General features: G+C 62.2%; 3 protein-coding genes across 8 annotated transcripts in view; 1 reads left to right on the forward strand and 2 right to left on the reverse strand.

Annotated features, from left to right (window-relative positions):
• IL12RB1 (interleukin 12 receptor subunit beta 1) lies at positions 1–4758 on the reverse strand. Its single transcript, XM_062627554.1, has 15 exons — positions 4377–4758; positions 4034–4148; positions 3744–3913; positions 3519–3670; positions 2949–2985; positions 2704–2814; positions 2549–2631; positions 2254–2479; positions 2004–2174; positions 1805–1906; positions 1564–1710; positions 1328–1471; positions 1102–1198; positions 927–1008; positions 1–835 (listed from the first exon to the last, which is right to left on the reverse strand). The coding sequence occupies exons 1-15, from the start codon at positions 4411–4413 to the stop codon at positions 521–523; spliced, it is 1989 nt and encodes a 662-aa protein (XP_062483538.1). The 5' UTR covers positions 4414–4758; the 3' UTR covers positions 1–520.
• The window catches only part of THOP1 (thimet oligopeptidase 1), a 330697-nt gene that overhangs the window by 266288 nt on the left and 43968 nt on the right, over positions 1–20441 (reverse strand). The gene's annotated exons all lie outside the window — the stretch shown is intronic.
• The window catches only part of MAST3 (microtubule associated serine/threonine kinase 3), a 27326-nt gene continuing 9674 nt past the window's right edge, over positions 2790–20441 (forward strand). The window contains exons 1-9 of one of the 6 annotated variants that reach the window (XM_062627528.1): positions 2790–2824; positions 4693–4768; positions 8426–8457; positions 10612–10692; positions 17623–17711; positions 17966–18038; positions 18256–18276; positions 19260–19338; positions 20252–20409. In XM_062627528.1, the coding sequence (XP_062483512.1) occupies positions 2805–2824; positions 4693–4768; positions 8426–8457; positions 10612–10692; positions 17623–17711; positions 17966–18038; positions 18256–18276; positions 19260–19338; positions 20252–20409 (629 nt within the window). In that variant the 5' untranslated portion in view covers positions 2790–2804. Of the gene's footprint in view, positions 2825–4692; positions 4769–5752; positions 5872–8425; positions 8458–10067; positions 10130–10611; positions 10693–12756; positions 12939–17622; positions 17712–17965; positions 18039–18255; positions 18277–19259; positions 19339–20251; positions 20410–20441 lie in introns of those variants that run through there. The other 5 variants (XM_062627531.1, XM_062627529.1, XM_062627532.1 and 2 more) reach the window with 5 other exon arrangements.

A 20441-nucleotide genomic window follows, 5' to 3' on the forward strand; every position in this document is an offset into this window, starting at 1 on the left:
TGCTTTGTGCATGTCTTTTATTTATGTTATTTTCCCATTTCTTTCTTACAGGTTTTAGTTCTTGCAAGTCTAGAGTCATAGAACAGAAGTAGATGGTGTTCAGTGCTGGGGCTGTTTGAGCCCCATTCTGCTGCGGTGATGCTGGTCCTGGCTGTGGCAGGAGGAAGCTCTGCCTCTTCTCCTGATCCTGCCAAAGAAACACCCTCATCCCAGGCTGGGCTTTGCATCCAATTCCCTCCTTTATCACCGAAGACAGGTTGAGGCTGGGAGGTGCATGGCCAGACCCTGGCCCCATGCAGTGCTGCATCTGGAGGCGTCACCTTTATGTCCTGAAAACCAGACACCCCCCCGCCCAAAAGTGATGCTGTGACCATGAACCCATGGGGTGGGTGCTAAGCATCCCATGGGAAACCCCTCTGCCATCCATCCCTGGTGGTGGTTATGGCACTGCCTTCTCCAGTGATGGGTCCCTGACGATGATGGGTTTGTCGGAGATGAGCAGGGCAATGGGGACCAGAGCCTAGCCGAGCTCCCCACTTCCCTCCTCTTCCTTCTCCTCCTCCTCCTCTGATGGGTGGCCGGTGTAGCTGGTGCTGCCGGGCGCTGGGAATCCTGCCGGGCTCAGCACCTCCTGCCTGCGGTAGGCAAAGGGCAGCTCCTTCTCGCAGCCCAGCGGGCACACGACCACCGGTTCCTCGGCCACGGGGCCAGGCTGTGGCTTGCTGGGCTCTGTGCTGCCATCAGGGCCCTCCTTGCTGGGGTTCAGCTCTATCAGCAGCAGCTCAGCCGGGCTGAACCTCTCCGAGGGCTCCACAAAGCCTGGCCAGGGCTGGCCCTAAGGGTGGGATATGTTTGGAGTGGGAACGTGGCACACCAGGAGCCTGCTGGGGTGCAGGATCCGGGCTCTCCTGCACCTTGTATCTCACCTGGCTTGTTTCACTGGTGCAGAACTGGATGGCTTTGCTGCCCGCGGGCTTGGGCAGGGGTGGGAAGAGGAGGCGCCGAGCCCTGGGGAGGGGAGGGTGGGTGATGGGGTGGGTAATGGGGGAGATGGGCAGGCGGGTGACCTGAGCGGGGTGGGGGTGAGGGTGCCGCTGTCACCTCTTCTTGTTCAGCTGGTAGATGGCAGCCACGGCGGGGACACTGAGCGAGATGCCCAAGTACTTCAGGTTGGATTTCCACGCTGCTCTCTGGGGACCTGGAGGTGAGGACAGCGGGGTGGTGGCATTTCTGTCCCCATCACCCTGCATGGGACACGGGAGCTGTTTCAGGATGAGGGTGAGCACCCCACAGGGACTGGGGAGGGGACAGGGCCTCCAGTCATTACCCAGTGCCTTGGTCTGGAAGTGCCACCAAACACCACAGGTCCCTTTGCTCTCTGCTGTCACCTCCTGAACGCTCACCCTGTAGGCTGTGCCGGGCTGTAGGTGCCGGAGGGTGTAGTGTGATGCTGTGACGTCTGCTTCACCGTCTGAGTGAGCGATGGTGAGCGGGGAGTAAGTGTGCAGGGTGCAAGCAGAGCCCCCTCCGGCCCCATGGGTCTGGGGGGGGGGTCCCACTCACAGGTCACGTTGTCCCCCTCAGCCGCGTGGCAGATGAGGTACTTGGCCAACACCCCAGGACACGTGGCACGGGGGGACGGGCTCCAGCGGAGGGTGATGGCAGCATCCTCGGCACTGGTGTTGATGCGGATGGGCACGGCCAGCGAGGCTGCACACAATGGTGGGAAGGGGGGGTGCAAATAAACGGGGGGAGCACTTTGGGACCCCCCATCGTTACGGATGCTCTGTGTTCCCATACGTACTGTTGCTGGCATAGTGATGCTGCAGGGCGAAGGTGGCCCAGCCCCGTGCCGGGGCCCAGCCATGCACAGCGAGGCGGTGACAGGTCTGCACTTCCAGTGCTCCTGGGGCAGGAACCGGGAATGCCGGTTAAACCCTCACCAGGATCCAGCCCCGGGCAGTGGGGATGGGTGTGGGGGGGCTCTTGGGGCACTCCCTTGCCTCTCTCCACATGGATGCTTTTGGCAGGAAAATCCCGTTTGATGCAGATGCCCGGTTTGGGGGCTCCTGGCAGCGGCTGCTGCTCGAAGCAGTAGAAAGAGCCGGGGCTCGGTGCTTCCCACCGCGCGGTCATGGTGCCACCGGTCACGCTGACATCCTTGAAGCCAAGATCTGGGATGCAACGCAGGGTGTGAGGGAAAATCACTCCCTGGATGCTGCCGGGAGCTGGGTCCCTGTGTGGGGCCGGTACCTGGCCGCTGCTCTGCGGGCACACAGAGCTGCCGCGCTGGCCCTGGCCCGGCTGCGTTGGCTGCGGTCAGCAGGATTTCATACTCAGCCCCGGACAGGGTGAGGTTGTGCCTTGTCACATCCCTCCCAAGGACCACAGCATCCTCCTCGGGCAGCCTGGCGCAGCGGCACGCCAGCATGTGGGCACGCACAGTGTAGGTGACGTCCCCTTGCTCCTCTGGGGCTCGCTGCGGGAAGGAGAAGGGATGACACGGTGTGGGGACAGGCAGGGGGGACCGCAGGGGACGTCACCGTACCTGCCAGCTCAGCCTCAGCACCCGCTGCCCGTCTCTTCCCAGGTTTCCCAGCTGGTAGCTCAGCACCGGGCTCTCCAGGATTTCTGCAAGAGGAACCAGCCTGGTTGGGTTTGGGAGCCGTCGGGATCCCACCTGCCTCCTCTGCCCTTCCTCACCTGCGGGAACGAAGATGGAGCTGCTCCAGTCGCTCCAGTAGCTGCTCCAGTGGGGGAGCTTGTGCCGGAGCTGGACCTCAAAGGCGCCGTCCCCCCCAAGGATGCAGGTCACTGGAGTGGGGTAACAGGTTCAAGGTGGGGGTGACCCCCTTCTCCTACCCCCCCCCCCCTGCCAGTTTGGCCATTGTGGGGTGCTGGGGGGCTGCAGGCAGAGCACAGGGCAGGTGCTTGTCTGCTAAACCGACCTGAGTCATCCTCGTCTGTCCCTGTCTCACACATCACCTGCAGAGAGAGCCAGGAATGGAGGCACCCAGCAAAACCAGGATGGTTCTGGGATGTGAAATCAGTGCTGCCCTGTGTTCCCTGAACATCCCAGGGGCTGGGAGAGCCAAACGGGATGCAGAGGATGTGGTGATCAAGGAGGGTCCCCTCAGCCAGGGCACCGGGCCTTCATCCCTATGACCCTCCCAACAGCAATCAACAAGGGCAGGGGATCCTCAGAGGGGGTTCCCTGGGGACAAGTGTCCAGATTTCATCTGTCGTCATCGTTGCTATAATCTGGGGTTTTGCTGTGTAATCCCCCACGGATCGCAGCCTGATCCTGTTACAGCAGCAGGATCCTGTGGCCGGGAGGATGGGGCAGAGCTGATAACGCAGCGAAACAGATGGGACATGGCCAGGTTTCGGGGAGGGGGGGGGACGACACAACACAACAGTGGCGTGACCAAGCCCCCACGCTCCCTGTGCTGCCTGAGCTGCTGCAATGCTCTGGTTGTCCCATCGGTCACCACCGGCTCTGGCAATCACAGTTTTACCTGCGTCCAGCTATGGGCTCCCACCCTCCGGAATCGAGCCTCGCGCTGCGGCGGCCGGCTCCCGCTGTGGCACAGTGGCCGCGGCACCCGCAGCCGGAGCCGGTTGCTGGTTTTGGTGAAGGGCATCCCAGTGGAGGGCGGATCTGGTTTGACTGCAAAGATGAGGTGGGCTCGTGGGCACCGGCACTGGCACCGGCCATGCAGCCCAGCCCCGCGGGTGCTTACCGGCCTCGTTGAAGTACAGTGTGCGGTTGGGGGTCCTGTGGATGTGGTCCCCCCAGTGCGCCTCCACCCAGGCTGTGGTGTTGGTGAGGACGTAGACGTGGTGATGCTTCAGGGTGTGCGTTGTCTTTGTGCCAGCCTGGAACCGCTGGCACCGCCGGGGCATTGTGTAGCTGGAGATGGAGTGGGCGCAAGGTTGAGTGTGGATGGGTTTGGGACGTGGACGGCACACGTCCCCATGTGTCGCTGTCAGGACACATCCTGTGGCCCCCCAGCATGCGGTGGCCGCTCACCAGAGTGTCAGGACATAGGAGGTGTTGCCGGCAGGGCCGAGGGGTGGCCAGGAGCAGAGGAACCAGCGGAAGCCACATCGCTTCCAGCAGGAGAGGCCGGGGACCGCAGTGGTGCCTGCGGGAGAGGGCAGGGGCTGGAGGCTCCTGGATGCCAGCGGGTCGGGCAAGGCTGGGATGGAGCAGCAGCGTGGTCATTGCCTGACCACCACATCGCTCACCCAGCGATGATTCTCACCCCCAAAACCCCATTTCCACCCTCCCGCGGCCCTTATCACCCCTGAATCATTCATTGAAAGTCTTCTGCAGTTATCTCCCATCTCCCACCTCCCACAGCAGCACTTACCGCCCGCCACCAGTGCCACCAGCAGCCACCCCAGCATCGGCCACCCCAGTATCAGCCGCCTGGGCTGTCCCACGCTGGATCCGGGGCTCTGAAGCCCTTCCTGGCTCCCTGCTCCCCTGGCACCCAGTGGGTGCTCCCCACGGCTCAGCAGCAGCCCCAGCTCTCAGCGCGCACCCGGTGTTTCCTCTTCTGGTAGCGGCTTTGCCAGAGGGCTGCTGTTCGCATGCAGGGCAGAGCGTGAGGCACGGCTGCAGGTCTCACTTTGACCAAAAGCAAAAGAGAAAGCACCCGAAATATCCCCCTTTTCTGCCGGCAGGACTCAGCCCAACCCTGCCCCGGCTGCACCGCGTGCCCTGGGCACGCCACGTGCCCCAGCCTGTGAGAACCGCAAGGTAAGCAAAGATGTCTTGGGGTTTTGGGGGGGGTGTGGGGGGGGTGTGCTTTATTCTTTGCCATGTTTTTGATCCCCTGCCCTGAGTGGGTCTCGAGTGGCTGCTCCAAGGTTGGGGTGTGGGGTTCGCAGCAGTGTGAGTGCGCACCCACGCCAGCACCGGGCTCCTGTGCCCATCCCCGGCACAACTTGTCCCCTGCAGGCACAAACAAAAGCCCCAGTGAGGAACGTGGTGTCACTGGGACAGCGCTGGCAGCCGCGTGATGGGACGGGTGACCCCGCGATGCTGGAGCCGGGTGGCACCGAGGGCCGTGCACAGAGTCCCCTTGTTCCCACAGAGAGTGTCCCCTTGTGTGGCTTTCGCTCGGGGCAGCCTCGCCCGGAACATCCCTGCACCGGGACAGTGCTGCTGGGACCCCTCCATCGCACTGCACGGCCGGGGTGAGGGTACAGGAGGTCCCCTGGCACCTCCTGTGTGCCCAGGTGGGGGTACAGCCAAGCTGTGCCATGCCAAACCAAGCCATGCCAGCCTGTGCCATGCTACAACACACAGCAGGGCTGGGCTGGGCTGCCTGGGCCATAGCACGCTGTATGTAGCATGCCGTGCCAGGCTGGGCCATGCAGGACCATGCCAGGCCAAGCAGGGCTGTGCTGGGCAGTGCTAGGCTGTAAGGACTGTGCTGTGCCATACCAGCCATAGCACAGACCAGGGCTGGACCGCACCGAGCCAGGGTGGCTCTTCTTGTGTCAGTCCCAGGCCGTGCCGTGCCGCACTGAGCCAGGCAGCCTGTGCCAACCCCGTGCTGTGCCGTGCCGTGCCAGCCCCGTGCTGTGCTGTGCCGTGCCAGCCCCGTGCTGTGCCGTGCCGTGCTAACCCCGTGCTGGGCTGGACCCATCCAACAGGGCTGTGCCAGCCCCATCCGCGCTGTCCTGCGCGGGGCCACGGCAGCCTCCGCCGCGCTGTGCCAGCCCCGGGCTCGGTGCTGATGCGCGTCCGGTGACGCGGCGGGGCCGCTGGGCGGCGCCCCGGGCGGAGCGGGCGCTGCGGGAGGCGGCGGCGGCGGGATGGACGAGCCCAGCATCCTGCGGCGCCGGGGCCTCCAGGTGAGCCCCGGGGAGCGGGGAGGAGCCTCCCGGCAGCGGGCACGGGCAGCGGGTCCGGGGGGAGCGCAGCTGCGGTGAGGGGGGTGCTGCGGGTGCGAGGTGGGTGCCGCGGGTGCGTGTGAGAAGGGTGCTGCGGGTGCAAGAGGTGGGTGCTGAGGGTGAGAGATGGGTGCTCCGCGTGTGTGTGAGAAGTGGGTGATGCGAGTGGGAGTTGGGTGCCCTGCGGGTGTGCGTGTGCTAGAATTGGGTGCTGTGTGTAGGAGTGGGGTGCTCTGGGTTGGGTGCCCCTGAGAGGTGGGTGCCGTGTGTGAACAGCGTGTGATGGGGGCACAGGAGCTGAGCACCCAGTGGCAAGAGCAGGGCAGGGTATGAGCCCCAGCCACACGCTGTGGGGTGCTGGAGTGGCTGCACCCACTTGTGCAGGGGCTGGGGGCTCCCATGAGCGCACCATGGTCCCTCCAGCCCAGCGCACGATGCTGGTCTGTGCCAAACTGCTGTGCCAGCACTGATTTACCCCTCCAAAGAGCTTCCCCTTCCATCACCCCGTGTTCTGGCAGGCCAAGGGTATCGTCTTTGCCTACCCTGTGCTTAGAGGGGTGACAACCACAGCCCCCCCCCCAGCACACAGAGCCCAATTTTCTGGGTGGCCTCACGCCTCCAGCCCCATCTGCGGAGCGGAGCCGCAGTAACGGGGGCCTGGCCTGAGCTGCCTGGGCGGTTGGAGGATGCACGGTGCTGCCTTCATCCAAGCTGGCAGTTCCACGGGGCAGGCGCGCTCCGCTGCGCGCTCAGCCCGGGAAGGAGCTGCGTGGGAGCTGTGGATGCAGGCATGACCATGGGCTCCGGGGCTCTTGGCTGTGGGTGTTGTTCCTGGCATTCCCCATTGAGAACAGAGCCGTGGGCCCCAGCCGCATGCCCACATCCCCATGAAGGGTGAGAAGGGGCTCCCACCAGGGAGCTGATCCCAAAGCACTGAGCAGTGACACCGTCCCCAGTGCTATCCCCGCAGGGATCAGCTGATGCTTAATCCTGGCTCCCTCCGGGACGTGCTGATGGGAGATGTGCTGTGCTGGATGAGCACATCAGGCACATCGTGGGTGCTGGCCCTGTGGTGCTGCCCCTCAAGGATCCTTCCCAGGGCTCTCGGGTGATGCTCTGCCTGTCCCTGAGCATGCAGCATGGCCAGAGAGCCCATGGCAGTGATGGGTGTTGGGTGCCACAGGACCACTCTGCACTCCTGCACCCATAGATGAATGGGGAGGCAGTGTTGTGGAGTGTGGGGGACAAGGGTGTCTGTCCTCAGTGCCACTGTCCCATCTGCACATGGCTGAGCAGTAAATACCTCAGTGGGACCCTTCTCTGCCCCGGGTCTGGTGGCCCCGGGTGTGGGTGAGGATCAGGGTGGGTGACAGCAGAGCTGGGTGAGGGTGCTGGGGTGGGGGGGGTTTGCTCCATGCAGGGACCCTGCACCCCCTTCCCCAGCCCAGCTCTGGGGTCACCCAGTGCTGCTGGGTGCACTGAGACGCAGGCACCCACTTCCTGCACTCATCCCTGCCTCCAGCATCCGCCCCCAGCCCCTACCCCCAGCACCCACCCTCGCCATCCCGGGGCACACAGACACCCGTGGGCTCGGGGAATGCGGAGTCCCTGTGCACCCAGGCATGATGTCACCGGTTGCCATGGCGATGCTGCTGCATCACTGCGTTGCAGCGCTCCCCAATCCCGGGATTTCCGCAGGGGCTGCGTGGCGTGGGCACTGGGATGGGGCACGGGTGCTCAGGGGCAGTGTGGGTGCTGCCGTCTGTCCCCATATGAGGAGCTCTTGCCCGTGTCAGGAATGTGTCTAAGCTGCTTAGGGGTGCCGGGCAGGTGGGCACCTGCGGTGGGTGCGGGATCAGGGTGATGATGGGGTATTAACCACCACATGCACCCACCCCATGTGCCAACACCCTGCGGCACAACCGGCCCCTCACACTGTGCCCGTGGGGTCTGTGCCGCTGTGTATGGCACACAGGTGGGCACTGGGTCTGTGCCACAGCCAGCCAGTGTCTGCCACACCGAGAGGATGCTGTGGGATGGAATTCCTGCTTGCACAGCTGCCCTTTGCCCTGTGCCTGCAAGCAAACAGCCCTTGCAAGAAATATTCCCAGTGGCTGGAAAAATAAACAGCGTGGGGACACCCAGCTGCTCCCCACACCCAGGGCTGGGGGGACAGGGTGGGGGACAGGGCACAGCCATCACGCCGATACCACAATGCAGCCACGCAGTTGGGTGCTGCACCCTCTCCACCACCCTTGTGCCCTCAGTCCCAGGCCTGGCTATGGGACCACCAGCCCCAGGACCTTTGGAAGGAGGTTTCCCCTTGTGTTAATCCTGGGCAGAGTGGTTTGTAACCCTCACCCAGCACAGCAGAGCTGGGGCACAGGGAATGGGGCCCGATCCTGCAGTGCCAGGCAGTGGGGATGCTGCCAGGGGGTTGGCAGGAGGTGGGGGTCCCACGTGTGGGCACCCTGGGGCCATGCTCTCACCCTGCTTCTCCCTGTTCTCGTTGCAGAAGGAGCTGAGCCTGCCGCGCCGAGGAAGAGCGTAAGTCCCCGAGCTCAGCTGCCCGGGATGGGGGTCACTGGGGGGGGGGGGGGGGCATGGAACAAGGCACCAGCACCATGGGGGGCAGCGGGGATGGGTCTCACATGCTTCTTGTGCCCAAATCAGGGGTGGCATCACCGTGTTCTCTGGTACTGGATGGGCTCAGCTGTGTGTGCGCTGCGGTGCACTGGGATGTACTGGTGCTCCGCTGCAGGGGTGCTGGGCTGTGGTAGGAGGCAGTTGTGAAGCTGTACTGGGGTGGGCTGTTGGCGTGTGTTTGGGTGTACTGGGGCTGTTCCAGGGTGGTTTTGGGGTGTTGTGGAGGAAAGGCAGGAGGGGTTCTTGGCACTGGGCTGGTGCTGTCAGGGGTCACAGGGCTGCGTGCTGGGGGACATGCTTGGGAGGGCGCCAGAGGGATGCTAGGGACATGCTGGGGCTGCACTAGGGGTTCACTGGAGCCATTCTGGGGCAATACTGGAAACTGTGCTGGGGCTGCATTAGGGGTGCACTGGAGCAATACTGGGGCTCTGTGGGATGCACTGGGGCTGCATTAGGGGTTCACTGGAGCAATACTGGGGCCCTGTGGGGTGCACTGGGGCTGCATTAGGGGTTCACTGAAACCATACTGGGGCTCTGTGGAATGCACTGGGGCTGCATTAGGGGTTCACTGAAACCATACTGGGGCTCTGTGGGATGCACTGGGGCTGCATTAGGGGTTCACTGAAGCCGTACTGGGGCTCTGTGGGATGCACTGGGGCTGTACTGGAAGCTGTGCTGGAGCTGCATTAGGGGTTCTCTGGAGCCATACTGGGGCTCTGTGGGGTGCACTGGGGCTGCATTAGGGGTTCACTGGAGCTATACTGGGGCAATACTGGAAACTGTGCTGGGGCTGCATTAGGGGTTCCTTGGAGCCATACTGGGGCAATACTGGAAGCTGTGCTGGGGCTGCATTAGGGGTTCACTGGAGCCATGCTGGGGCCCTGTGGGATGTACTGGGGCTGCACTAGGGGTTCACTGAAGCCATGCTGGGGCCCTGTGGGATGTACTGGGGCTGCACTAGGGGTTCACTGGAGCCATACTGGGCCTCTGTGGGATGCGCTGGGGCTGTACTGGAAGCTGTGCTGGGGCTGCATTAGGGGTTCACTGGAGCCATGCTGGGGCCCTGTGGGATGTACTGGGGCTGCACTAGGGGTTCACTGAAGCCATGCTGGGGCCCTGTGGGATGTACTGGGGCTGCACTAGGGGTTCACTGGAGCCATACTGGGCCTCTGTGGGATGCGCTGGGGCTGTACTGGAAGCTGTGCTGGGGCTGCATTAGGGGTTCACTGGAGCCATACTGGGGCCCTGTGGGATGCGCTGGGGCTGTACTGGAAGCTGTGCTGAGGATGCGGTGCCTCAGCACCAGCAGCACATCCCGGGCACGGTACGGACCTGATTGGGTGCGCCGCGGGTGTGGGGGCTGCCGAGCCGAGCCGAGCCGCAGGGGCGGGCCCGGGCCCGTCGGGCCGAGCAGGGATCCCCGCCGGGGCCGCCGCCGCCGCCGCCCGCCCTCGGGAGCCGCCCAGCGCGGGGGCAGCCGGTGCGGCGGGAGCGGAGCGGAGCGGGGCGGCGGCGGCGGCGGCGTCATGAAGTCGCGGCGGGACAGGTTGAAGATCCCCTCGCTGACCTTGGAGTGAGTCGGAGCCGGGGCGGGGCTCGCCGGTACCGGGAGCGGGCTACGGGCGGCAGCGCCCCGGGGCATCCCCGTCCTGTTGCATCCCCCGTCCCGGAGCACCCCCATCTCGGAGCATCCTCATCCCGGTCCATCCCGCTGTACCCGCACCCCCGCGCAGCTGGGCCCAGCCCTTCCTCCTGCATCCACAGCCCCGGACCCCACCGGGAGCATCCTCCGTGCCCCGGCAGGACCAGACCACCCGCTGTCCCTCCAGCAGCCTTAGATCCCGCAGTGTCCACGCAGTCCCCTGTGCTCCCCGCCCTCCTCCCCACCCTGCCTGGGCCCCCCAGCCCTGGTTCCCCCCTCCAGCCCTTGTCCCCTCTACTCTTTGCCCCTGGCCCCATCGCCCCCCACCCCAGCCCTCCCGAGGGGGCTCTGACTGTGCCACCGGGGTGCCCACGGCACCCGCTGACGCCGCACCGGCACGTCTTGCCTTGCAGCTTGTCACCGAGCAGCCAGAGCCCGACGCTGCTGAGCCCCTGCAGCCCCTGCAGCCCCTTATTAACCCTGCACCCCTGGAGGTAAGACCCCCCCCAAACTCTCCCTGGACACCGCAGCTGCCAGCTCTGGGGAACAGAGTAGGTAGAGGTGGAGTTGGGGGCAGCAAGGTGGGTGTCCCCCCCCCACCTGCCGTGCGCTGGGGGTCCTCAGAAGTGGCGCTGTCTTCTGCAGGGCACTTGGGGCAACATGGCTATGGTCTGTCCCCAGCCCTGTGCACCCCAAAAGTGTTCTGGCCATGCTGGTGGGCCCCGTCTCTGCAGCCAGCTCCCGCTTTGGGGACCCCCACTGGGAACACCATCACTGTAGCACAAGCTTTGGCACTGAGCATCCTTGTTTTGAGGAGGGATCACCTCGAAATAGGATCAGGGATGGGCACTGTGATGGGAGCAGGGTGAGAGCGGGGGATTGTACCTTCACCCCTGGGAAACCTCCATGGCCACCTTTTCTGCTCCCCCATGGGGGAAGAGGAGAGGGGGCTGTTCTGTGGGATGGGTGTCCTGCCCCCCAAATGGCACCAGCCCCTTGCAGTGCCCTGATGGGTGCTGCTGTCACAGAGGCGGGCGGCTGGACCCTGCTGCGTGTGCTGGCTGTGCTATGCCTTGGGGACAAGGTGCAGCGGGTGTGCTGGCACCCCACAGTCACACCCTGGCCCTGTGCCCCGTGGCACCTGTGGGGCAGAGCTGTGGCCTGCCCAGCACCCGTGGGTGATGCTGGGTGCCTCCATCCATCTGCTGGGCGATGGGGCACCATCGGGGAGCTCAGCTGCTGCTCAGCAACAGGCAGAGCCATTGGCTGCGGGCAGACAAGAGGCAGGGTGCTGCCTGCACCCTGCCTGCACATGGGGGTCCATCCCTGCCACCACTAGCCCTGACTGGCCACCCCTTGCCCACAGTGGCTGTGGCATGTGGGGAAACATGTGTGGCCATGCGGTTGCTGAGCTGAGGCCTCGGGAGGGGGGGCGTTTTGGGGATGCTTGGGGTGGGGACATGATAGGAACGAGGATGAGGATGAGGATAATGGCAGACATTCTGGCAGCATTCCTGGCTGCCTCCACGTGCTGGCATCTCGAAGCTGCCCGGCACAAGGCAAAGGGAAGCGTGGTGCTGCCGTGTTCGGTGCTGTCCTTTTGCCATGCTGAAACCCTGCCCAAGCCCATGAGCATCAGGGTTCCTGGCTGTGGCACTGGCCGGTGAACATGGCAGTGCCACCCTATGTGGCTCGGGATGGGGACAGTGCTGCCACACAGGGTGTTGTCACTGGCACTAAGGAGGATGGATGGCTCTGGGTCTTTGCTCAGGATATCCCCCGTTAAATGCAAAAGCTGGAGTGGGACAGTGACTGCGGGATGCTGCTGGGTCTGAGCATGGTGTCCCATGGGTGGCAGGGTGCTGTTAGGGGGGTACTCCCCCCTGCCGAGGGAACCCCAGGCTTTGGGCCACCCCTGCTGACTTGGAGGGGGGGGATTCATGCCCCTTGAATGCATCAGCAGCGGATGCTGCATCTCCATGGTAACCTGACCCCATTTGGGGATGCTGCCCTGTCTCTATGGTAACCTCAAGCCTCATTTTGGGGTGATGCCCCATCTCCGCAGTAATTCTGACCTTATTTGGGGGTGCTGCCCCACCCTCTGAACCCCTTTTTGGGTGATGCCTTGTCTCCATGTTAACCCTGCCCCCATTTTGGGGTGCTGCCCCTCCTATGTGGCACCCCTGAGCTCATTTTGGGGTGATGCTCCATCTCTGCGTTAGCCCCGACCCCAATTTTGGGGTGATGCCCCACATCTGTGGCAACCCTGAGCCCATTTTTGGGGTGGTGCTCCATCTCCATGGTAACCCCGACCCCATTTCGGGGTGCAGCCACGTCTCTACACTAACCCCGACCCCATACTGGGGCGCTGCCTCGTTTCCATGGAAACCCCCCCCTCCATTTCCCCTCCTTTTGGGGGTGCTACCCCTGTCTCCATGGAAATCCCGGCCCCGTTTGGGGGCGCTGCCCGTCTCCATGGTAACGGGAAGGGGCGGGCGGCAGCGGGCGGTGGCGACGGCGGGAGCCCGGCCCCGGTCGCGGTCCCAGCCCCGGTCCCAGCCCCAGGCGCGGTCCCGGCCCCGCGCGTCCCCGGCGGCGCCGCTCGGCCGTGCCGGTGGATGCGGGCGGGCCCCGGCGGGACCGAGCCACCCGCGATGTCGGACCCGAGCTGCTGGGGAGCGGCTCGGCCCGGTTACCGGAGCCAGCGGGCGGCCGGAGCCCTGCTCCAGCGCTCCAAGAGGTACCGGGCGGCGGTGGGGCCCTGCACCGGGGGTGCACCGGGTTTTGGGGGGGGGCCGACACCGTGCATGGGCGGGTGGGTACCGGAGTGAATGGGGGGGGGAGAGGCTGTGCACTGGTGTGTGGGGGTTGGGGGGGGTCTTTGCACTGTGGGGTGCACACTGCAGTGTGTGCTTTGGGGGGCTGTGCACTGGTGTGTGTGGGTTGGGGGGGTCTTTGCATTGTGGGGTGCACACTGCAGTGTGTGCTTTGGGGGGCTGTGCACTGGTGTGTGGGGGTTGGGGGGGGTCTTTGCATTGTGGGGTGCACATTAAGGTGGGGGGGGCTGTGCACTGGTGTGTATTGGTTAGGGGGGGTCTTTGCACTGTGGGGTGCACATTAAGGTGGGGGGGGCTGTGCACTGGTGTGTGTGGGTTAGGGGGGGTCTTTGCACTGTGGGGTGCACATTAAGGTGGGGGGGGCTGTGCACTGGTGTGTGTTGTTTGGGGGGGTCTTTTCACTTGGGGGGGTGCACAATAAGGTGTGTGGTTGGGGGGGGCTGTGCACCCTTTTTTGGGGGGGGTGCAGTGCGCTGTGGATGTATCAGAGGGTGCTTTGGTTGGGAGCCCAGTGCTGTGGGGGTGCAGAGTTGAGGGTCCCAGGGCATTGGGTGACACACGTTTTGGGGTGCTATGTGCCAGACCTAAGGCTGGGAGGGGGGTCGGTTGGGGTTCTTTGCATGTCTGGGGAGGGTATTGCATGCACAAGGGGGGAAATACCCCTGTGAGCCCCTGTGCTGAGGTGGGCACTGCACTGATTGCACATGTCCCATGCCAGGGTGGGGGTCCCCAGGGTGCCCAGGGGTGGGAATAGGCCAGTCCCTTGCAGCCAGCCATGGGCAGGGCTGGGGGGGGGCAAAGGTCTCACATACCCTTCATCAGTGGGGCTGGGGTAGTGTCAGGGGCTGCTGCCTAAATAGGGTGCTTGAGGAGCTCCCCCAGCTCTCCAGCTGCAACACGAGGCTTGACCTAAGCGCGTAGATGGGATTTGTCCCCAAGGAAGGGGGCAGGCAGCGCTGCCAGCCCTGGCAAAGGAGCAAGGAGCACCCCCAGAGCCCCAGGGGTGCGGGTTGGGAAAGCTGGCACCTCCATCCAGCAGGTTTGGGGTGCTGGAGCCAGCCCAGGCATAAAACCCTCTCCCAGCTCCACAGAAATCAGGTGTTTAAGACAGCGCGGAGGCAGAGGGGAGAGATTCCCATTGTGAATGTCTTTTAATATGACTGTGGGCTGCACAAAGCGCCGTGGTTGCTTAGCAAATGGATCCAGGCAGCGCCGCTCCCAGCCCGGCTTCACCTGAGCTCTAGGAATTGCTGCTGCCAACGGGCGAGGATGGGCCTGGGGACCCTTCATGAATAAGAAAAGGCCTTGGATGAGGCTTTCCAAGCTGGGGTGGGGGGGCCTGGGAGGGATGTGTAATGGGAGAGATGATCTATGCAGTCATCTGTGTCCAGCTGAGCATGATGAGGTTGTAATTCTCATAAAAGGCAGAGGATTTGCTCGTCTTTGGTATTCCTAGAATCCACAGCGAGAAGCAGCCTGGCCTATTTTACAGTGGGCAGGAAACGTATGATGTGATTTAGTGGGATTAAGAGGTCTGAGGGATCCTAATTTCCCCACGGAGGGATGCAGGGATGGCCAGTGCGGGGCAGGACAAACAGTGCTTCGACGGCTGATGGGGCTCTTCTGCATGGATGCTGCCCCCACCATAGAAAACCATGCCAGGGGAAGTGATAGGTACCATTTCCCATCTGCTAACAGGGACCTGTGCCACAGGGACGTGCAGGGATGCACCCCGGCCTGCAGGGCAGTTTCTTTAGGTTGTTTTCCTGCAATGCAAAGAAATAAAGGCTCTTCCCAACTTGTCACCCCGCGATTCCCTGCGGGCCTTTGGGATTTGGCTCTTGGAAGGTGCCTGGCGCGGTGCTCTGGGGGGGGTTCATCAGTGTAACCGCAGTGCCAGGCTGGGGGGGGGGTGAGGGAGCAGAGCAGCTCCGCAGAGCGATGCCGGGTGCTCGGGGGGAGCTCATGCCAACGCAGCGTGTTGCATTTCACCATGCAGAGCCCGGATCCCAGCATCCCCCATCCCAGCCTCCATCCCTGGAGGCAGCCGAGTTCATCGCCGTGTCACAAGCCACAGAGCAGAAATGTCATGGAGAAACTGAGGATGTAGGTGCTGGGTTCGATGGGTTTTGATGTTAAACTTGTCCCAGTGGGAACCGATTTTTCCAGGACGTGGTGATCCATGGCACTTCCCCAAATCTGCCGGTGTGTGAGCGCCAGGCAGCCAGTTTTAGGGGGGAGAAGTTGTCTACAGCCATGCACAGAGGGAGCTGGGAATGCCAGCTCGTGCTCCTGATCACGCAGCCGGGAGTGGATGCCCTTTGAGACTGCGCCTGCTCCCTTATCAGCCTGACCCTGCCCATGCTGCTCCCACCACCGTGCACCAACTTCACCCCAAACACCAGGATTCTGCCTGGGGTTCACCCGTGCTGGCATCTGACACACGGTGCTCTGGGAGGTTGCAGGGGTTCGGATCCTGCGGGATGCTGCACTCCCTCCGTGCACCTCCCAGAGCTGACTCCCAGCTGGATCCTGGCAGAGCCATTTGCCAGTTAGAGACAGCAGCGCTGTGCTGTGCAGCCGGATCCTGCCCTTCCCACAGCTCCAAGGATGCAGCCTGCAGGAAGCTGCCGCGTTTTCCCCTGTCTCCTGCCTGTGGACACGTGCCGTGCCGAGGCTGGGTGCTGCTGTGGGTGCTGGCAGAGTGGTGGGAGATGCCGGTTGCTCCTCGCAGGCAGGTGCCGCGGCTGCTCTGCTCCAGGTTTTGGGGTTGTGCCGGCTGCCACACGCTTCCCACATCCTTTGACATCAGTGCAGGGTGGCAACGGCAGCGCCGAGGCCGAGGCAGCCTCAGCGTTGAGCAGGAGGAGATGCTGACAGCGATTTTCCACTCCATGTTTGGTACCAAAAACGCAAGTAGGTGATGGAGGCAGAGGGCAGCAGCCCCGGCTCCTGCCTCCGGGGCTCAGCAGCTCTCCTCCGGCCCCGAGGCTTGTTTCTAGCCCGTGGTTGCTGCGTGCTGAGGGATGGGAACCAGCTGGAGCTGCTTCATCAGGCAGAGGGGGGGTTAAAGTGGCGCAAGCCGGTTGTGGAGCCGAGGGTGGAGCGCACGGGAACAGGAAACGTCGCCTCCCTCCGTGTCACCATTACTGCCCCTTGCTCCGGTCAAGGTTTGTTTTCACTCCCAAAATGAAAGCAAGCGAGGAGGAGCAAGCCCCTCATCCCTCGGGATGCTCCCGCACACACGCACGGGTACCTACCCCCTGCTCCCTGCAGCAGGGGCATGGGGAAGCAGAGCCAAAGCTGGGTGCTCGCGGTGCACAGAGCTCTGCTGGGGCGGTGGAGCGGGTTCTCTTGCCGTGCCTCGGTTTACCCACCCAGCACAGCAGAGGCTGTGGTTTGCTCTTGCTCCGTGCTGGGCTGTGGGTTTGCAGCTGTAGGAGCCTGTGTTGAAGCAAGAAAAGCAAACGGAGGGGGCCGGGCAGGGGTGGGATGGGGTGGATGGGTGGCGGAGGAAGGGTTCTGCCAGCCTGTGCCCAGGCAGCCAGGAAGCCACGGGCATCTTGGCCTGTACCAGCACCAGTGCAGCAGCAGGGCCAGTGCACTGAGCACTGGTGAGGCTGCACCTCGAATTCTGTGTTCAGCTCTGGGCCCCTCACTGCAAGAGAGACACTGAGGTGCTGGAGCGGGGCCAGAGAAGGGTGATGGAGCTGGTGCAGGGCCTGGAGCACAGGGGTGATGGGGAAGGGCTGAGGGACCTGGGGGGGATCAGTCTGGAGAAGAGAAGGCTCAGGGGGGACCTGATTGCTCCCTACAACTGCCTGACAGGAGGGGCTGGGCTCTGTCCCCAAAGAACAAGGGACGGGACAAGAGGGAGGTGAAGGGGTGCTGTGTGTCATGTGTGGCTGTGCATCCGTTCCATGTGCATCCATCTGGAGGGGCAATGGGTTGCAAAGCACTGTCCTTTGCACCCCAGATACCACATCTGGGTTTGGGATATGAGGAGAATCCCTTTACTCCGGGTTCATCCTCTTGTTTTTGTGGGTATGTCTCCTGTGGTGTGAAGTTAAACCATGTCCTCCAATGAGCAGCATCCACGTGTGTTCGCATTCCCAGCCTGGGGAGGAAATTCAGCCCTGTCTTTGCAGTCTCATGGGGTTGGGGACCAACTGACCTCTCTGCTGTGACATGGGGACCACCGAGTGTAAAGGGGTTATAGGAACTGCAGGGGGGGTATGTGCATTTTCCACATGATGGATCAGGTCAGGCTGTGGCCTCTTGGCATTTCCATCACTTCCTCCTTTTACATCCCTTTTTCTGTTCCTGCACACGGGGCTGCCAGCCTCTGAACCTCCCCACAAGCCCAAAGCACACGTGGCACCTCCACAACACGCTCTATTGTTAAAAATAACCCCTTAGCCCATCCCTGGGGGTGGATCTTCCCTGCGGCAGGAGATCCATAATCGACAGGGTGATGGCAGCCGTGTCCCTTGCCACAAGCATCACGTACAAGCTCCTACATGTCCGAGCCCATCCAGTCCTGCCCGTCCTTTCCTTCCCCAGATTAATCCCCTGTTTCTTCCCTAGTTGCCGAAGCAGCAATAGGAAGAGCCTGGTGGTGGGCACCCCCTCTCCGACCCTCTCACGGCCCCTCTCCCCGCTCTCTGTGCCAACAGGTAAGGGATGTCCCAGGGGATGGGTTGAGCATCTCCTAAACTTACCTGACTCTTTTGGAGGATAACACTGCTGCTTCTGCAGCACCTTGGCAGCAGCAGCAGGAGTTACCAGCTCCTGCCCATGGGTGCCTTTGCCAGGAGGGAATAACATGGGAAGCGACTTACCCACTCATTCCTCTGACGGGGCACCCATGGCATGCTGGGCATCACATCGGGGGGGGACCGGGGTGACTTTTCCCCCTTTCTCCCCATAGCTGGGAGCAGCCCCTTGGACAGTCCACGCAACTTCTCTGCCAGCACCTCCATCAACTTCCCCTTCGCTCGCAGGTGAGCTCCTGCCCCGCTCCCAGACCTCTATTATTTAACCCCGTTATTAACCCCATATTTAACCCCATCATTAACCCTGTTAATGACAACCCCCCAGCTGAAGCTGTTCTGCTCATCTCAAGTGATTTGGTCTGATTCTTTGTCCCCTTTTTCCTCCCTGGTTTTTGGTCTGCTGCTGTTTGCTCTGCCCTGACACCGGTGCCTCCGACCACTCCAGCCATGCTCCTCGGACTGACAGGTACCAGGGATAGGCTGGAGTTCCATTCCAGGGTTATATCTGCCCCGCATCGCACAGCCCTTCTTTGTGTGCATCCCTGGGCAGGATATTTTGCTCTGAGACCAGGCTCCCTGCAGCTCTGGGAGCAGAAATATCGCTGCTCCCACCATAGTGACCCCAGCCATGAGCTCAGACCTGCTTTGAGCACTCCCAATGGATGCTCATCCGTGCTCCCATGGATGCTCAGGTCCCCTCAGAGGCAAATCTTCCTGTGTCCCCTCCCCACCCTGCACTGCTGCAGAGGCAGATGCCGAAATCCTGTTTAACTAATGAATTAATTGCACCATGGGAGGGGGGGAACAGCTGACTTAACCCATCGATCCTCACATGGAAAAAAGCCAGAGGCTCCCAGATGGTTTTCACACCAAATACACGGTGGTGCCAGTGCTGGACCCAGCACCCTGCCTGCTCCCGCTGTCCTTGGCCCCACACGGGAAGCAGCAGCAGGAGGTGAAGGGCTTCATCTTGACCTGGCCGTTACCCCGTCCATTAGAACCATGTCCAAGAGGAAGCATTCGCCTGCGTAGGAGCAGTTCCCTTCCTGTTTATAACCGGGCTCCGCTCCACGGTGCCTGTTGTCTCAGGATGGGTCCTGAGGAATGCTGATGTATCATAGAACAATGTCCCACAGGGTGGATTTTGCTCTAAATCAGATCCTTGCCGCTTGTTGGAGTCTTTTTCTCCATCTGAAATAGCCACCCCAGCACTGTCCCTCCATGAGAACCCTGCTCACTCTCACTGCTGGGGTTGCAGAGCATCCCCCCTTACCTCCAAACCCCTCTTATTTCACCCTATTTCAGGCCATTCCAAAAAGAGGTTTCGGGGCTTTATTATTCAAGCCAAACCTGCACCCTCTTCCCCATCCTTATCACTCTGACATTGTTTATTTGCATTTAGAGGTTGTTGGTTTTTCCTGTATGTGACGGGCACATTTGCACTCACAGGGCTGATGGCAGAAGGTGGTCACTGGCTTCGCTACCCTCCTCTGGCTATGGGACCAACACCCCCAGCTCCACTGTCTCGGTAACATTTGCTTTCTCATGGTAGAGGCAAGAAGAACCCAAAACTCTTGATTTTTGGTGAAATGCCTCTCAAGCCTGTTGGTTCCTAGGCAGCCCCTGTGTTTTCTAGAGGACCATGTGCTTTAGCTGCAGCTTGCTTCCCAAATCGGCTTTAAAGAAAGCTGTAGAGCTTGGCTAACAGCTTACAGCATCCCTAAGCACTAGAGCATCCCTGGGCTTTACAGCATCCCTGGACATTGTAGCATCCCTGGGTGTTACAGCATCACTGGGCATTGCAGCATCCCTGAGCACTAGAGCATCCCTGGGCGTTACAGCATCCCTGGGCGTTACAGCATCACTGGGCATTGCAGCATCCCTGGGTGTTTCAGCATTGCTGGGCATTTCAGCATCCCTGAGCAGTAGAGCATCCCTGGCATCACAGCATCCCTGGGCATTACAGCATCCCTGGATATTGCAGCATCCCTGGTTGTTACAGCATCGCTGGGCATTTCAGAATCCCTGAGCACTAGAGCATCCCTGGGCATTGCAGCATCCCTGGACATTGCAGCATCTCTGGGTGTTACAGCATCCCTATGTAGCACAGGTCAAGAGCACACAGGGCACATCCCAACTGCGCAGGGATATGGCCGGGCAGGAGCTATCCGGGATGCTGCAGATACAAGGGATGGGGCTCAGTGGAGCCAGACTGGGAGAGCTGGGGGGGTTTGGGATGGGAGCGGGCAGTGCAGATCTCCCTGGGCTGGCCTTGCCATGTGTATTTCACATCACCAAGCACAGAGCTTGCCACCTGGCAGCATTTCCAGCCTCCTAAGAGGCTCCAAGGGGTATTTTCCTGCCAGACCTGCTGGTTTCCACCCCCTGACAGGAAGCAAGGCTGCGTCTCCTGATCCCCACCATCTCTTCCCTCTTTCCAGTCGTCTTCATCCTCCCAGGAGCGCCTGCACCAGCTGCCGTACCAGCCCACCCCCGACGAGCTGCATTTCCTCTCTAAGCACTTCCGCAGCACGGAGAGCGTCATGGACGAGGAAGGGCGGCACTCGCCTTGCCTGCGCCCTCGGTCCAGGAGCCTGAGGTACAGCACCCACCACGAGGAGCACCCACGGT

Source organism: Pezoporus occidentalis, unplaced genomic scaffold (genome assembly GCF_034315485.1).
Source record: "Pezoporus occidentalis ecotype Australia unplaced genomic scaffold, CSIRO_AGI_Poc_V1 ctg301, whole genome shotgun sequence".
NCBI classification, from domain to species: Eukaryota; Metazoa; Chordata; class Aves; order Psittaciformes; family Psittacidae; genus Pezoporus; species Pezoporus occidentalis.

Excerpts from the sequence above, each read along its gene's own strand:
- IL12RB1 (XM_062627554.1), bottom strand. The coding sequence starts at position 4,413 with ATGCTGGGGTGGCTGCTGGTGGCACTGGTGGCGGGCG. Across the intron at positions 2,480-2,548 it reads TGCTGAGGCTGAGCTGGCAG|CGAGCCCCAGAGGAGCAAGG; the intron begins GTACGGTGACGT and ends TCCTTCCCGCAG. Across the intron at positions 1,199-1,327 it reads CTTCCAGACCAAGGCACTGG|GTCCCCAGAGAGCAGCGTGG; the intron begins GTAATGACTGGA and ends CCTCACCTCCAG.